Here is an 18,889-nt window from a genome sequence, read left to right on the forward strand (position 1 = left end):
AAATGTTTTTTTGGGAGACTTCATTTTAGTACACCTTAGATGTATTTATAACATCTTTTGCTACAATTGAAGTAAAAAAGATTAGATGTCACATTGGCTGATTTCATTTGAAGTAGATTGGAATGTGTTCATGTGTTCCTCAATGCTGTCATACTAAGAATTCAGTCTAGCAAGACAAGTGTTTACATTGTTTCAGCATACATACAACTGAAGTAAGGCCCATTCAGTATCACAACTCACAATCTTCTTCACTACCATCATGAACTTGATCCCTGAGATCTGCATCCATGCGAGCTTCTTCTACTTCTCTATCATTCTCATCTTGTCCATTTGCATACACTTGAGAGCTCACCACCTGACCGAACAAATCCTTGTGCCTCAAGTTACCTGCCGCGGTAAAAGGGAAATACAATTCATCAGAAAGTATGTTAAAAGAAAATCGAGAAATTAAATAACAAGAAGAAAGATTAATGATGGACTCGCAAACATCCTGTGTCATTGTCAGGAAGGGAGCCAACATACTAATGGCTTCATAGTAATCAGTCATGAATGTAATCGAAATATTAAAATACCGGTTCAAATTTTCTAAATATTTGGTATACTTCTCAATTTACACTCCAGCTTAGTAATTGCAATATAAGAAAACAAATTGATATTGGAAATAATAGAAGTTATGAACAAGAGACTATGAAAGAATGGAAAAATTTATAATGCGCACCCATCCAGAATTTGCATCCTCTTGATGTATTGTGGAGAAGTGCCTTGACTCGGAACAAGAATCGCTCCAAGGACCTTTTTGTAGCAGGAATCTTGGTGGTTATCATTGTACGTCTTGAGCCCTTAGAAAATGAAAATATCCCCATGAAGATGCAGAAAACTTGACATCGAGAAGGTCTTTTCATGTATGAGAAAGACTAACCTTTGCATCAGAACATAGTGTCTGTATGGCTCTTGTTGCTTTCTGAAGCTCTTTAACCTGAGCCAAATTGAATAAGTAATGTATATTATAGACCCTAAATTAAATGGAAATAATGCCTATTAGAGACCTACGTAACATGGACTCCTTTACGATATCGGCATTCAGACACGGGTACAAGGTGTTGATACGGCTAGTACAAGATTAGTACAGGATATACGCCAAAGAAACCACACTCATACATGTATGCATACATATATTATATACACAGACACACACACACAGACACACACACACAGACACACACATACACACACATACACACACATATATATATATGTATGTATATGTAGATTTCTTGTCTTACTAATCAGGTCTTTTGTTTACACATTAACCTTTTTACTTCCAGTACGTATATCAGGGTCCTAGTCTCCTAGATTATGTGGAAACGAATAATAAGTGAGAAGAGTATGCATGTGTCAGTTCTGAGACCTGAACATGACAAAAGATAGAAAATAGGAAAAAATGAGTCCCAAGTTACAATGTAGGAACTCAATGTTCATCTCACCAGTTGGATTATAATGTCTTCTTGCTCTTGAAAATGGGCTTCCAGGAAGTCGAAAACTGGGAAAAATATACAATTCGAGTCTGTTAAACTTTTTAACAAGCTTAATACACTAAAGAAGACACAGATATCTACCTTTCAGGAAAGTATCAACAAACTTCCCACCATATTTGACTGTCATTGCATGCACAGTTACCTGCATCACAGTTTGACAATTGCACTTTATCCTCATCATCTTCTATATTGATTCATCAATAAAAATGTGGCTCAGCTGAAAGTAAATTGTTTCTAGAACTCGAAGAAGGCTTCTCCTGTAACATAATTAGTCACCTTATCGTGAGTCTTACACATGTTGACTAAAGATACAACTACATCAACAGATTGACGTAGTTTGATCAAGAACTGTTGTATGGTTTCATCTCGAACATCAGAGGAGCATTTTGCTACCAAAGCAGCTTCCTTAAGCTATAAAGGGAACATGAGAAAAGATTAAGAACTTTTCTGAGAACTTCATAATACAAAGGTAAGCTAGATGCAAAACCAGAAGAATGTGGAGCGCACCAACTTGTTTAGGATCGCAAGATTTTCCTCATACTGCACATGCAACCAAGTTAATGAATAATTGATGGAGAGACTGTTATTTGTCTAATAGTGCAAAAAGGACATGGGAACCCACTCACCAGTGCCCGATACCAGACAGCAAATGTTGTGGAGCACAATGTCGGGAAATGATGAAGAGCTTCTTCAGGTGATTTATTTTTGTATGATGGCACCTATAAATAAACGGAAAATTTTGAACACATAAAAGAGTGGTTATGATGACACTACACATATACGGCGAGGGGTAGGAAGTTAGCTGCTAATCCAAGATCTGCTCTCCTAGTTTCTCAGAAGCTAACTTTTTAATATAAATGTACTACTGTGACCATATATATGCACCTGAGGCAAGACAGAGCAAGCAAGCTCCACGAGTAAATCTGCCGTTGAGTCACTATTTTTCAAGTAGATATGCAATATCTTCTGTATAACATCACTCTGAAAAAGGTAAGAAAATCATATCAGATGTAAATTAGAATACAGAAGAGTTAACACTGCAGCACTTAAGTGCAATAATCTCTCACTTTGCTCTTGACCCCATTCTGAACATTTTCACCATCCCACGTCTGCATTAGCAACTTCTGTGCAGAAGTTCCAATTCCTCTGCGCAGAATAGGGAGTACTCTCTGAACCAATCTTACATGTATACTTTTCTCATCTGTTTTTAGCAACTTGTGAAGCAACATTTGGGCAGAATTCACCAGTGATTCAAGAGTAGCCAGAACTTCTGATGCCAATGGAAGAGAGAACGAACAAGCTGCAAAATTCAATCAGAAACATCGTAACAAATTTCTAGAACTCCCAGTAAGCGCCAAAAAGCTTCATAATCAAAACATCCTTACATTTACATGCACATAGGTTCAAATAAATCGTGTAGAGATAGAGAAATCTGAAGTTTGAAAGAAGAAAAACTTCTAATCTTGTTTTTATTCATGTTCTGGACACATATACATAAAAAAAGACACCCACTAAAGCACCAACATATAATAGTAAATAACTACCCAACTAATAGATAAAGGTACAACTACTAAGTAACTAGTTATAGATAACTAAAAAGTAACTATGTAACCAGCTATCTTTTCCACATGTTTCAATTACTTTCATAATTCTTCTCATGTATGAGGAATCAGCTGAACATAATCTTTTTAAGATGCAATATGGCTACTTTCGTATGGGAGTTCTTCCTATCAAAATCGGGTAACCAATGGTGTGTACCAAGGCAAACTCACCAGGCTATAATGCAATGGCAGAATCTCAAGGTTAGAAAATGAAGAGATGTCTGGTTCACGATCCCAATAACAATTATCTGGGTAATTTGGAAACATACAAACGAAAAAATATTTAAAGAGCCCAACCCAAATAGCTTATTGGCAGTGCAGGATGGTTTAGCAATGTTGTTCCAGTTAGGTTGGGGTAGGAACTTCACTTTTATGGACTTCGTGTGCAATTGGGAGGCTATCATGATGTAACATTAGGCTGTTTTCAGCCTCCCTTATTTTTATTTTTCTGTACTTATCTGTATATCCCCTGTTCTTTCTCTTATTAATATCAATTCGAAGTTTCAAAAAGTAATTACTTTCACAATTCATCGTTCCAAGTTGAAAACTAAGAAGTTCTATTTAATTATGAGCCTCCCTAGTTGCTTCTACCTACATGTTTACATTACACAGCCTACACGTATATTTTCTTTTTATACTTTCTAGGTCTTTCATTTTTTCCTTTTTGATCAACCACTTTTTACTTTAAAATTATATACAATGAAGTTAATGAGTACTAATTTATGATCCTAACACGATCATCTGCAAGTACACAAGATGTGGACACAGAATTGCACGTTATACCTGTTAAAGTGAATTCAGTGCCTGACAAGAATATAAGACTTCCCAGTGCTATTTGTCAAAAAAAAAAAGAGCTCCCAGCTCTAGTATCCGACATGTAAAACATTGTATCCATATGATATAGGTCAATTGGACTGCTCGGCGTTGCATGCAGTTCTACTGTATACCAATGCAATCACCAAATGCAAAGCATGCTTTGTTAAATTACCTTTGTCCAAGATATCTTCCAAGAAGGAATAAGCACCACAATAAGCGTAGTCTATGTCGTTGGCGGAAGGAATTGGTTTTATGGTTGATAAAAGACTCTCCGGTATTCTGATGGGCTGGAAGGAGTTCAGCAGATCAGAGAGTAAGGGTATATCCATTTGAATATCAGGAAGCTTTAGCATCTGCACCGAGGAAATACGGAATGAGAAACTTAATCTGCTCCCACTAGTTGGTAAACTTTACCTAATCAAACTTGCACCAACGAAGTTGAAAAAAGGAACTTCAGATATCAGCACGTCTTGCCTTGCCAAAGCATAAAAGGACTTCACTACAGACTGAACCAGCAACTGATGATTTTGAGACCACCAATTCAGGAATATCTGGATTTGCAACAGAAGCAGACTGAATTTTCCAGTGCTCTCCACAAATTTCATCTCCTGCATCATTATCTGTGTGAAAAAAAATTTATAGAGTAACAGAGGATAAGCAAAGTGTGTAGGACAATATAGATAGTTTACCTTCCGTGAGTACCGAAACTGCACAATCAAAATGTTTCTTTAGGCTTACAAATAATGGCCTAATTTTGTATAGGAACTCAATGGATGTCGTCTTGCTGAGACCGAGTGGATCCCCCAAGCATCCAGGTGAAAATAGTTTCCTCTGAGGACTCAAGTGATCCAGCTTTTGGTGCAGATCTCGTAGAAGGTACAGATGCAGGGGTAGCTAATAAGGAAGTATACAAACGTAAGTAAATGTATATAACTCTCAGTCATCCTCCCTAGTTTCTCTAAGATTAGTAGAACTATTACCTCGGCAGCAGGATCAGAACAGCAAGTATCTTGCATCTGTAGTCAAAAAAATGTTAGACTACCTCACTGGTTCTGCTATTCAAAACAACGACTAACTAGCGAAGAAAATAACTCTTAATCATATTCGATGGAAATATGCTTTGTCATTATTGCTGATCTTACTAACCATTCACTTTGCTAAGTAAGAAACTAGCTTGACGCTTTATGACTTAAAACCATGATGATTATAGTATATCCATTTGAACAGTCAAGAATGTTTAGAACTTTAAATCCACCCATTCCTTTAACTCCTCTAAAGGGATGAAACATGCATGAGGTAGAACAGGAAAAGTACTTATTATGCTTATTTTTGAATAATTTGAATTAATATTAAGGAGAAAGAAGGAAAACAAGAATAGGACAAGAACAAAACAGACAAAACTAAAGCAAAACAAAAGGAAAATTACATCAAAACATCCTCCCACTTAGAGATGAACTCGAAACAGGACTTATTCCTAGCCCAAACTAACTGCCTACTCCAATGGAAGAGGATAACTAGGATATCCTCCACCTCTAAGATAGAACCATCATTAGAGTCTTTAAACTTTAAGGTCTTATCATTCCTGTCCATCCAAATTGCCCAAACAATAGCGAAAGGAATAAGGCTCCAAAGGTCCCTCTTGCTTTTGTTAGTAAATAACCAGTTCCATTGCTCCATGGTCTGACCCATGGACTTTGGACTGCACCAATTGCTACCACACGATGATACAAAGAAAGACCAAAGGGGTCTAGCTTTTGGACAGTGGAGAAGCAGATGCTCCACTGATTCTCCCTCCTTGCACCAAATGCAACTATTAGGCCAAGGCACCCCTCGCTTCTGAAGCTGGTCGATCGTTGGAAGCTTTCCAAGAACAGCTGCCCAAACCACAAACTAACTCTAGGGGGGCACTTTATGCGACCACAACACAAGGAAATTGAAGGAATAGGTATAGCCGTATAGGGAGCCTGATACTTGATCCTTGAGTAGCACTGGTTAACCGAGAGGGGATCCTTCTCATCACTACACCAAATCTTCCAATCAGCCACGTCTTCTATTGGCCAAATATCTTTTAGGAAGTCCATCAGATGAATGAAGATTGGGATTTCCCAAACGTTTAAATGCCTTCTATGAGTGACATCCCAGATATTAAGATCTCGAATATAAAATTGATGTACTGGAGTCTCTTTTAGGACTGCTATGTGGTAAATAGCCGGGAATCTATCCTTGAGGGCTATCACACCAGACATCCTCCCAAAAGTGAATGGTCTTGCCATTTCCTAGACTCCATTTGGTGATGGTGTTCAACACATTTGCCTTCCACACTATACCCCTCCATACGCTACAGCCATAGGGTTGCTTAACTTGCTTCTGGATCCACCCATCCTGCACCAACCCATATTTCTCGGCTATAATATCATGCCATAGGGCTGATTTGTCTTGAGCAAACCTCCATAACCACTTCATAAGCAGGGCATCATTCATGACTTTAAGGCTCTTAATGCCAAGACCACCATCCTGAAGGTCTAGACAAATCAAGTCTCAAGCAACCCAATGAATCCTTTTGGAGCTCTCCGAATTATTCCATAAGAAGTTGCACATTTTGCTGTCTATATATTTAAGGACTGAGCTGGGGATATTGAAGAGAGAAAGATAGTAATGGGCAAGGCTGATAGGACTGCTTTGATCTGCGTCAGCTTGCCCCCACGAAATAGAGTTTTAGCCTTCCAAGAAGAGAGCTTCCTGTTCACTCTCTCGATCACTGGGTCCCAAAAAGCCTTGCACTTATACCCCTGACCCAAGGAGAGACCAAGGTAAGTAGTGGGCAGGACCCCCAGCTTGCATCCAATTATGGAGGTTTCAGCTGAACACTACAATGGCTCAGAGTCTAGGTCAGCGATTACAAAGTGATACATAGTGTAAGATATTGTTAAGAACTGATGTCTGATCATAGATTATGCATACCAAAGTTGAGATATACCCTCTATCAGATGTAGCACTGGACATCTGCAGTCACATATATGATAATACACAATACAACTTTGTTAACTTTCATATCAACAGAACCAATTATATTCCTTAATTGTATCAGTTCTTTTCGCACAATTCCACTAATGTGTGTAGCCCCAACTCTTGTTAGTTATCGAAGCAAATGCTCCACTGACCAACTATCTATTAGATAAACACTCAGTGCTGAAGTAACTGCTGTACAGTTAGACATTATCTTATTTCATATGTTACAGACTTACAGGAAAGTTACATGTCCTCTATAGTCACGCACTTCGTACGTGTAACTGTAAGCTTCCAGAGATAACGTTAGACTCGTGACAACATTCATATAGAAACTTGCATCAAATGACTATTAACATGTAAAACTGAAAAAATCAGTTTTTCTTTTCTCATCCTGTTTTTTCTTTTGGCCTTTCATATGTCAAACCAACTTGCAAATGGAACTCTCGAAGCAACTTGTTTCGTAACGTAAATGGTCATTAGTGGTTAAAATGGAAGAAGGAAGAGAAGAATAAACAACTGGAAAGGATAGACTATGTTTGTATGTCTCACTCGGTCTCTTCAACGTTCAATGAACTAAACAAATCAGCATCTGTTTTATCATCTGTGTCACTGGATCTCTTGAATGATCAATTATCCTAGACATTCTTCATCATTCTCCATTAGCTACCAAAAAATGCATGATTGAGGAAAATGGAAATTAGAATCAGGAAGACAGTGTGACTTTCTGTCTCTGCTAAGAAAAGAAACACCTATTCAACTTGCGCACTCCCAGCTGGACTCTTATGCCCATGGACCAGGGACCCCTTCATATAACATGGACACATCTCCTAAGTCACCCCACATCTAATTCTAACTTGGGATCAAATCTTGGTCTTCATATCTTGGAGAAAAAAAAAGTTAATTATGTGATTTGCAAATGTATATAATTATATATGCAAAGGATAATATATCCAGATATTTGTCTATCTACAATTCTACATCATCCATGTTACTGTTGAAAAGTTCAGCGTTCAACTCTTCTGCATTCATAACTCCACAAATTGCTGTATTGTGACTCTACACTCTAGTGACTGTTTCGATATTCAAAATACATACATGCATAGCAATATATACCGCCCCTTCCTCTGTATCTTGAGAAAAAAATGTAACCTTAAACCAACAGCCGTCGAGTCCAAGATAAAAATAACGACTAGGTACTCATATTATACAGATTCAGAAAGGGATGGTATATCAGGGCACAATCTGAGGTCTAACGTTGATTTTAGATATGCAATTTAATGTTCAGGGAAAAGAAGAGCAATCCCTTAACCCATATAACACAAGATTACTTCTTTTTTAGTTTTTCTTTGTTCACCATGTCGCAAACTAGGATACTCGGACACTCATATGGGGCACTTGAACTTAGATACTCATGCTGGATAATCCAAAGACCAATCACTTAAGTAGGAATGATGTTGGAGTTCTACATACCTGTTAAGTGGCTTTTCACACTATCGTGTTATGGCCATAAAATACCACTCTAGGATAACATTTTTGTTATTAGTGGATAGACCCAAAAGTAAGAGAGTCGTAACTCGTAAGTGAAAACAAAGGACCTAATATAACTAAGATAAAAAAAAATATTGATTTCTATAACCATATCTTTGGACTGGCTTTTCCCCACGCACTGTATCTGATGCCTCATACTGGCATTGGATACTGATACCTGTGTGCACATGTCAATGTCACATATTCCAACATCATTTTGCAGATGTACATACCTCTGAGAAGGCTAAAATAGATAAGCAGTCAACCAGTAACGGCCTGCATTTGGATCTTTGTGCATCCTGAACCTTGGAAAGCTCAGGTATTTCTATATTTCCAAGCTCTGTAGAATCATTGCTGTGGTGTTCTTCATACTGAGATGTCTTTCTCTTGCTTGACTCATTTGATGCTTCCTGGCTTATTTGGACTCCAGCTTTTCTGAATACATCCAAAATTGTCGGTTGCTTGAACTTTTGACTGTTATCTGATGTTTCTGGGGCCTTTGAGTTCTTAATCTTTTTCTTCTTGTTAGATGAAGAGCTCGAAGATGCTATTTTATTCTCACTCTTCTTGTCCTTGTGTGCAGAGCAATTAGGCTTGCTCAAGTATGAAGATCCTGGGTACTCCAATAGGAGGTGGAGTTGAGGTAGGGGAAGCGGGTACAACTTGAGAGAAGCGTTTAATAAGCTTTCAACAAATCTGTGCAGATAAAACCTTTAATTTAAGCAAAGATATAACATTTAGGGGATTGAACAAATTTTACACATTCCAATGGTTTTATTAAAATAGTTCTTCTGTTAGATCAGATGAATAGTTGGCAAAGATTTTACGCCAATAAACATCAATATCAATCTGCTGAAAGTGATGCAGAGAACTGAGTACGAAAATACTCACACTAGGTTCCTCAAGCGCTTCAATAACTTCGCAGTTATTTCATCTTTTGTTACCTGACTTATACAATCCTTTCTTCCAATAACTTGTGTACAGAAGGCATTCAGCTGCATCCAATTTTTTGTTTTACCATGTGGTTGACATAAAAAAAAATGAACAAAAATCTGCTCATGTGTTATGGAAGCTTACCAGTTCCCTAATCCAATTAGTTGCATAAAATAGAGAAAGACATATTGCCTGCTTCTGTCTCCCCGTCAGTGAGAACCATACAGTTGGAACAAAGTACTGGCGTTCAACAAGAAAATACATGTTATTAGACAGCTTATGCACACTATGTTTTCTAATTCATAGCATAAGGATAAAAGTAACAAATCGATTAAACCAAAACCATCAAATATTTGAATATCACTAAAATATAAAATACTGGCAAGAACAGACAGTGCTTTGTGTCATGACTTAAAGTGGTCGAATTTTGTTTTTACGCCTAACTTAGAGTATTAATACACATCATCCACATGGATCTTGTAACTGATGTAAATTAAAACCAATATAAGAATATCCATTTCAACTACATTTTCTTTTTCTTTTCTCTTCAATTTTTTCCATTAACTGACAAAAAATATCCCGACAGAAGTTGGTACTGTACTTTAAAAGAAATAGTACCCAGGCACCTTGTTTGAGTGGTTTTCTTCAAAGGAGCGCGTGTCGTATATTTGTTTTACTGCATGTATTTGAAAACATGTAGCGTGACCATCTACTTACTCTAATTCAACTCTATATGGATAGTTTGGTTGCTTTACCTACTCCTGAGTGCATTGACAGACTGAGTTTTTTAAGAAAATAGGAAGTTTCTGAGCGGAGAGCAAACGGAGATGCCTTTAGTCGAAGATTATAGGTGATATAAGCAACGGGGATTTTGATTAGGGACTACATTATCAAGAAATAACCAGACATGCTTACTTAATGAGACTGGTCACCCTCTTGTCAAAATAATAGATTCTTGTTGCGGACTTGCGGTTAAATTTGCTGCCACTAAAAAGAGAAATATTTAGTGAAACTTAGGTGAGGGCTGAAATTTTTCCAAATCTTACACAACCCGTGAAATATTATGCTAATGTTGACATATTATCTCATTTCTGTGAAGATGGTTTGCTTAAAAAGATAATCGTCCTCCAAAAAGGTCGTACTTTGGATCATTCACATGGGGACTCAATGAAAGTTCAAAGAAAGTGTAAGCTTAAATATAGGTTATGTTGCTATATTATGCAAATATTTAGTGTTATATTTAATTCGACAGTAAATTGAGTGTTATTTGCATTTTGCACGACTTGATTAGACGATCGTCTTAGTAACACACCAAAAGCCTAAGGGTAGTACATAAACTATAAGGGTTAATTCCATTTTGGCCCCCTAAAGAAGACCAACTCACTAAAATAGCCCCCTAAAGATGACCAACTTCCAATATGACCCCTTTTTCCATTTTTCCGTCGGTTAACTATTAGTCAAAAACCCTTGGTTGGAGTGGTAAGAAGTATAGTCTTCCATCCCAGAGGTCAAGGGTTCGAGACACGCTGAACGATTCAAAAAAAAACTATTAGTCAACTTTGACAATTGATTTTACTTTCCATTTTTACATTTATTTTCAACAGCATTTTCCTCTCTGTCCTGACCTCTATTTCTTCGCTGGAGATTAATCGCCGACAGACGACCAGACAACCATCTGTTAGCGACCCTTTATAAAAAAAAATTCCTTTCCTCCTTCCAACAACTTCTTTTCTTTCTCTTTCTATTTATCTTTCTACTTCTCTTTCTCTTTCTCTTTCTCTTTCTCTTTCCTCTTCTTTCCCTTTCTCTCTTTTTTTATGAGCGGTCGCAGGGAGGCGGTCGTCCGACCGTCTTTCGACGACCAATCTCCAGTGAAGAAATAGAGGTCGAGTCAGAGACGTGAATACTTTTGAAAATAATGGTAAAAATGTAAAGTAAATTCAGTGTTACAGTCGACTAACAGTTGATTAACGAAAAAATGAAAAAGGGTCATACTAGGAGTTGGTCATCTTTAGGGGGGCAAAATGGAATTAACCCTAACTATGACTGTAGTAGTATTAAAAGGTAAAGTTAAATGTATCTTAGAGACCACATCAAAAACGTTTTGTTTCACAAAGAAGATGAAACCTTAACTTTATTCAGTAAATACGTTTCAAAAAAAAAAAAACTTTATTCGGTAGATTCATAAAATTCATGAAGATGAACTTATAAGGTGGGAATGGTTTTACAATGCATGTTGCCCTCTCTCCACTTCCTTTCTTTCAGTAGATCTACTTTAAAGTTCGATTGCTTACTAGCAGTTCCTCCTCTATTACACATTTACACTGTACTTCTGGTATATTTAAGTGGGAACTAAAATAATCTCCTATCTTATTTAGAGCATCTCCAATGCAACACTCAACAAAAACTCAATTACTCCAATGTGTCAAGTATGAATTGAGTTTCTCTTTCCTAGGTAGCACAATAGAGATACTCAATTCAAAATACTTCCAATGCAACACTCAAAAAATCTCAACATTTACTTTAGATTTACTCTTGTTTCTTATTTTAATATATTAAATGATGATAGGGACCAATTGAGATACAACAATAAATGTTGAGATACTCAAAAGAAAACTCAACTGTCATTTATTGTTGACACATCATATTGAGATTCTAGTTGAGTGTTGCATTGGAGAGTATTTTTTGTTAGAAACTCAAATAATCTTATGTGTCAAATTGAATTTTTCAAATTGAGCGTTGCATTGGAGATGCTCTTAAGTTCTAGTATAAACTTATTGTAAATTGAAATATTTCATCATTTATGCAAAATATATAACAACAAATGGAATTTCTTAGACGAAGTCCAAAACCAACAATTTCGCCCATTCTAGTTTTGAATATGTTGAGTTTAGTACCATGCGTATGAGATCAAACTTTCCAGTCTGATAGCATACACTGTAGTACTTGGTGTTTTCTGGGTTTTCAAATGGTAGATTTAAGAAGTTTTAGATTTATAATGCAAATTAATTATTACTTCTATAATATAGTAGAAATATTTCTCTGAAGTATCTAAAAGGAACCAATTTGTCAATTAGAATTTTAAGTCCTACATATTAATAAGCTGTCTAAGAGTAATAAAAGAAAGTACAATAAATACGGGAACTCCCTAGCCTGTAAACTCAACCAAGAATCTTCTTATAGTCAAGTTAATATCAAGTTTATTTCCTATGAAACGTTTTCTCAAGTCTTTCCCTTGATTTCATCTAAAGGGAAAGACTTGAGAAAGGCTCTGACGGTGTTGGAGTAATATCAAGTTCTACATTCGATTCTGAGAGAGTTATTACGTTTTGTTTGCATTAATTTACTATATTACTTCTATGTTCTAGTATAAGTGTATAGTTATGGCATATGACCTGATTAAGGGCTCGTAACATATTCTGAAATGCAATGTCAGCTCTGTAGTTTACTGTGTAGCTTACTGCAATTTGTTCAGTTCTAAGAATTTTATGCATATAGTTTATTAAGCGTGTCTGTTTCTACAAGCTACGAACACATAGTCACCAACCATTTAAAAAATGTAACAATTGTCCTCTCCTTTTCTGAACCAAGTAAAGGATTGTCTCTAGAGTCCTAGCAGCAACATATGGGAGCATGCCACACCATTTTGGCAAGTGATTAGTAAAAACTAGAAACATTTAATCTGATCTAAATGTCAGACAGGAAACAGTAATATGTTAAGAGAAACATAAACCTTAAGAAGTGTGTGACAAAGAATAAGTGACAACTCAAACAGAACTATCGTCAAACCTTGGAGCAAGGAAGGTGCAAAGGGCAGCCAAGTAATGCATCAATGCCGCCAAGTGATCCCTGATTTGTCATCCTCTCAACCTTACCATATGACGAAAGAGGAAGATTAGTTATGTATTTTCTTGTCATCCTAAGTGATCAAGGAAATAATTCACTTACAACAGAGAGCAAACGGAAGTAAGCAGGAAGAATTTGTAAAGGTGATGAATAACTGTGCTCAACAAAATTGCAAGGTTCATAAGTCACCACACCAAACAAAACTGCTCTGAGAAGTGTAAGAATAAACGAAATAATTCTTAGCGGAAACTCAAAGAAACTATACCAAGATGATGTGCACACAAGTGGCAAAATATTCAAACCAATAGGTGACAGGTCACCATCCAAGTTCATCCATAGTTCCCCTGGAAAAGAAGTTCAAACAAAGTAAATATCAATTGATGCCAAAGCAGAGTATAATCTTCTTCAACAGTTCCTAAGTTTACCTTCTAAATCAAAATATGATTCATTTGAGAGCAACTTCCCTCCTTCAAGATCAGATAGAAACATGGTTTCGAACTCTCCTACATGTTTCCCAATCCTAAAAGACAGTCACGAATTAAATCAAAGACGTCAAGTATAAGTTATACTGCAAAGACACAGTTAGTATGCCTCTCACAAATCAAAATTTATTTTAGTAAAATTTAAGTTATCTAAAATGATCACCATTCCATAATTGCTGGTTGCAGACTGGTGGATTCAAGTAATGCTATCATTTCGTCGTAAAACAGGATCAAGGAACTTGGTAACAACTTACAGGAATCCATAGACATTTTCAGAAGTTCCAAAGACTCCTCACAATTAGTTTTCTGTGGAAGTGAAATATGAATACTTAATTTATGACCATTGAACAAAGAAATATCACTTAGAAGTGAAATAAGTATTACATAATAACCTAGACTTTCGCATCATGAACCATATTTGAGGGTTATGACATGATTAGATCATAAAGGTCATTACATAGTTCTAAATTTGCTGCGAATAGTATAGGTTTCATTTCACTCTTTTTCTGCCTATTTTATTTACTATCTTTTTCTCTTGCAGCGAGTCTACCAGCTAACTACAAGTTTCAAAAAAAAAAAAATCTTAGCTCTATGTTACGGACTAGAATTGATACCAACCAGCTTAGTCAACTAGACTTTTCAGAGTACAAAACCATAGTTCCGATTCAAAACCACGATAATCAAAAGAAACAACTTAACTACCTACGTGTTTGAGTTCCTAACGCTTAAAATATAATAAGATGTCATATATTAAAGGTTTACAATTCAAGGTCAGCTAACAAAATCAGCCATAACACAACAACTAATTCCAACGTAAGCATGAACTTTTAAACTGATCAAATACACACAAAAGGAAAGTACGAAAAGCTCTAATATTATGTTAAATCGTTTTACCTGAGATGAGGATAAAGAGGATGAACGTTTATTCCCAAGACAGGATACCATCTTTAGAGTTCCAATTATACCCATCTTCTTATACTTCAAATCTGAATTGGTGACCTGCCAATTAAAATAACAAACTGCCTTCACCACTTACTCGTAGATCAACCATATGCAGTTTGGATCGCCCAACATCCAAGTAACTGGTAGACCGAGCAGACCCGTGCTGATCAACCATAGGTGCTGATCCTCGAGAAAGTGAAGAGAGAGAGAGAGAGAGAGAGAGAGAGAGAGAGTCAACAAAGTAAAAGGTACATGACATTCAACCTTGGGGACAAGCTTCTCCATACCTGCTTCCTTAAGATCATCAAAAGTTCATTAGCAATAGATGACCCAACAGAATCGGCATTACATCGGGCTGCCAATGCCAAATGGCTAAAGACTTCATAGACCTGTAATATTAAAGTGATAATGAAGTGAAAGAGAAGAACAAAACTTAATGAGTAGAAAAGGTGGAAGAGCAAAAACCTTATGTAGATTATCAATGTTAAACCCTTCCAAGTAGTCCAAGATGCCTGTAAAGAGAAAAGAAATGACTTTAGATTAGTCTAAACAGAAGAGTGCAAATCACCAGATGCAGAGAAAAATTACCATTGATATAGGATGAGAGTGGGATAAGTTCCTGCGCATATTTTGAAGCTAGAAGTACCATAGTCTCTAACGCAGAACCCATTTCATCATTAATTCCAGAACCTATATGAGTAACTAATGCACCTAGGACCTGCACCACGTGCAGGGTCATGATAGTTTTAATTAGACAAATTACAGTGACCAAGCAAAAGATTACCAACCAAAAGGTTAGGTATTCTTACTTCTTGTCTAGAATAAGTGTCACTGAACTCGATGAACATCGACATATACAGGTGAACGCCAAAATTCCTTGCCTTGTATTCTTTACATGTCAGAAGATAGTCACACACCGATAGAAACGAAGAGAAATACTCCTGAATACACAAGAATGTATTATGCACAACTAAGAAAGTAACAGATTAATAAAGCTTAAGACTACTGAAAGTAAGACTCATCCCTTGTTTCCTAAAGAAAATGCATGACTTTGCGAAGAGCTATTGATACTTGATAACATTGGCCAACAAATGTCCTGGCTCATGACCCAGTAAGTAAATGATAGCAAATATATAATATTGAAATACATAAATCGATAGCTAATAAGTTGGAAAACATTACATATCAGTTACCAACTAGTTACATACAGACATACAACCATCAAAGCAGGCAAAGCAAACGTTGCAGCAAAACAACTTAATATTGTTCACAGTTTCGCATTATTTCACAGGAATCACACAATCGAAGTATAAAAAAAAAATCATACCTGCACTAATTCCCCATGCTCATGAATGCACTGATCAAACAGAGCTTCGCAGAAACAACCTTCAATGATCTTCTTTTTAATAATACTTTCTACACTCCTTTGCACTAAACCACCATTTGTGTATATAAGCATAAGTAGCCACACATCAATAACTTTGTGATCCTGAGGTTTTGTAAGGCCTTTAAGTTCTTTTAGAATCTCGTGACAAAGAATCTGCCATAGAATTTCAATAAATAGAGAGACAAATATAAGATAAACGATTCAACAAACACAGGTAACTAGCATAAAATAGTAAACAAAAGAAAAGGAGTGACTTGTACATTGTTAATTCGAAGACTTGATCTTAAGGCTTCGAGAACCAAAGCCTCAGAATTATCAACTCGTGATTTTCCTTTCAGTTTCTTCCCTCTAACAGTTTGATAACTGGTTAAACCTATAAACTTTAACTGCTCACGGATCTGTGAAATAATCCGACCAGCGTTTCCCGGTGTAGCAGACATCATTAAAAACCTAATGAGATAAGGCATGTGCTCACCATCCACAGTCCTAATACAAGATAAAGCAACTGTGATTGCTTGTTCTAGGAACTGATCCTCCAAATTCAAATTCGAAAATGAATCAAGAACAGGCACAATTAACTCAGAATCATCCTCCAGCATGTTTTGGAGAGATGAAACAACAGAACAATTATTCTGATCACCAATAATCTCGGGCAAAGATCCTATAATCTCTTTTTTAAGATGAATAGGGCATATTGAGAGAACTTCTAATAACTTGTCAGAAAAAGCTTTAGGATCAACAAGGAAATCAAGCCAACGGAAGTGATTAAGAATTAACCTAGCTAAATCATCCTCAAGTGATTGATTAGGGTTTGAGCTTTGGCCATCCAAGTAGTACTCAGGAAGTTTCTCCAAAAGCATAAGTTGGAGGTGTAATTGAAGAGAAGGAATTAGTAAGAGGATGTGAAGGAGGCTTTCACGAGGAGCAGAAATGAGGATTTTACGGAGATTGTTAGGGTTGCGAATATAAGAACTGAAACCAGAGATAAAATCAGAGAGGAGAAAAGGATTAGAGGAAGAGGTAAAGAGGTGGTTGAGATGACGACGGAATTTGTGAGTGTCGGGAGGGAGAGAAGGAGTAGAGGTAGTGTGATTGAAGAGGGTACATCCTGCATCTGCAAGTATTGATATCATTTTTTCTTCACAAACATGCTCCTCTTTATTTTTGTCTTTCGTGTTGTCTTTAATGGAAGAAGCGGCGGAGGCGGTGGTGGTGGTGGTGGATTTTAAGAGTTTAGGTGGGGTTTCGGGGATTACAGTGGAGAGGGGTCTCTTCCGAGACGAAGAAGCTTGGTGAAGGAAAACCATACTATCCAAATCAATTTTGAGAAACGCCAAGAGAATTATCGACTAAATCAAAATAACATCCAGAGGAGAGAAAGGAAGGATTCAGAAGAAGAAGAGGGAAGAGTAAGGAACCGATTTGAGCAGAAAAACACCCGCCACTTTTCAAACGTAGAGGCGGTAAGTTTCTTTTGACAAACTTTGGATGGGATATTAGGATCTTCCTATTTATTTTTGTTTTGGGAAATTTAAAGGCAATACTTTCCCTTCCCACGAACCCTTTTATCTTTCGGGTGCCTCTATAGGCGCCTCCCCTAATTGCTGTAGGGGCCTCCCTCTGTTGGCGCCTCCCTTATCGTACCAAAAGGCTCCTCCCGCACCTCTTCTTATTTTCTTTTTTCATACTTTTCTTTCTCTTTCTACTTCCAGAAATGGGCGATCCATCTAAAATGCTTATTGTTCTTGAAAGAAAGATCAAACAAATTTGAGATTAGTGGTTTGAATAGATCAGAATAAGTGATTGATCTATCATTTGAAGAGATCAAATATTAATTAGTGATATTTCAAATGCTAAAACCCTAGAACCAGGTATCGAAATAATTGATGTTATGATAATTCTTATAAGTGCTTTTTGGATTTGTCTCTGTTCATTACTACACACACTAAATTGATGTTAAAACCCTCTGTATGGGAGGCGCCAACAGAGGGAGGCCCCTACAGCAATTAGGGGAGGCGCCTATAGAGGCACCCTTATCTTTCCTTTGTAGTTTGTTTTCCCTCCATTAATAGTTTCTAGGGTCCCAAATCGGTGTGGTGGTCGTTGTATTCTTGAAGAGATGGTGGTCGTGGTGTATTCTGGTGGAGGCTTCTGAGACTTCTATGCAACGTGTGAAGGTTTACTATTCGAATGAGGATGGAAAATGGGATGATTGTGGAACAGGGCATGTTACTATTGGTTACTTGGAGAGATCAGAAGATCTTGGACTATTTTGCTTATGATGAAGAAGACAATGAAACTCTACTTTCACAACGCATTATAACAGATGATATTTATCGCAGGCAAGAAGATACAATTATTCCCTGGCGGGATCCAAAGTATTCTACTGGAATTAGCGCTTAGTTTTCAACAGAGTTCAGGATGCTCTTATATAAGGGAGCAAATCTCTAACGTAAGAAAAAACACACAGTAGAGTTCAATTGGCGATGTTGATATTGGTCCTCGTCAAAAGATGGTGGTGGCTTGAGGTAGTGTTTAGGTGGATTCCAGTGGTTTCAATGGGGATGGTGGGGACTGGTTTGTGGTATGAAATGGTGGTGGTTTGTGGAATGGATCATGGTGGTTTCCTGGTAGTGATGGTGGTTTTCCTCGTGGTGGTGGCGACTCTTTCAGTGGTGGCGGCGATTTCCCGGTAATGGCGGCGGTGGTTCTCTCGGTTGGGGGCAATTTTAGTCTTAGTACAATAATTTTGTCAACCTCTAGGGTCTTTTCATTCTCAATCTTCAGGATCTTTTTGTCGACCTTTAGGGT

General features: G+C 37.0%; 1 protein-coding gene across 1 annotated transcript; it reads right to left on the reverse strand.

Annotated features, from left to right (window-relative positions):
• Nucleotides 1-81: 81 nt before the first annotated feature.
• Nucleotides 82-18,208, reverse strand: LOC147544147 (fanconi anemia group D2 protein). The gene is made up of 30 exons (XM_086636458.1): nt 18,110-18,208; nt 16,339-17,640; nt 16,019-16,231; nt 15,501-15,632; nt 15,280-15,409; nt 15,157-15,203; nt 14,979-15,080; nt 14,644-14,748; nt 13,913-14,055; nt 13,693-13,787; nt 13,533-13,611; nt 13,370-13,421; nt 13,211-13,291; nt 9,566-9,661; nt 9,380-9,483; nt 8,722-9,184; nt 4,933-4,968; nt 4,642-4,846; nt 4,427-4,560; nt 4,125-4,305; nt 2,603-2,835; nt 2,421-2,516; nt 2,162-2,254; nt 2,043-2,075; nt 1,812-1,946; nt 1,617-1,677; nt 1,485-1,540; nt 920-976; nt 719-839; nt 82-387 (listed from the first exon to the last, which is right to left on the reverse strand). The coding sequence occupies exons 2-30, from the start codon at nt 17,383-17,385 to the stop codon at nt 230-232; spliced, it is 4,488 nt and encodes a 1,495-aa protein (XP_086492584.1). The 5' UTR covers nt 17,386-17,640; nt 18,110-18,208; the 3' UTR covers nt 82-229.
• Nucleotides 18,209-18,889: the final 681 nt, after the last annotated feature.

This window comes from Eschscholzia californica, unplaced genomic scaffold (assembly GCF_041429995.1).
Source record: "Eschscholzia californica isolate CP2 unplaced genomic scaffold, dmEscCali1.0.p SCAF_4, whole genome shotgun sequence".
NCBI classification, from domain to species: domain Eukaryota; kingdom Viridiplantae; phylum Streptophyta; class Magnoliopsida; order Ranunculales; family Papaveraceae; genus Eschscholzia; species Eschscholzia californica.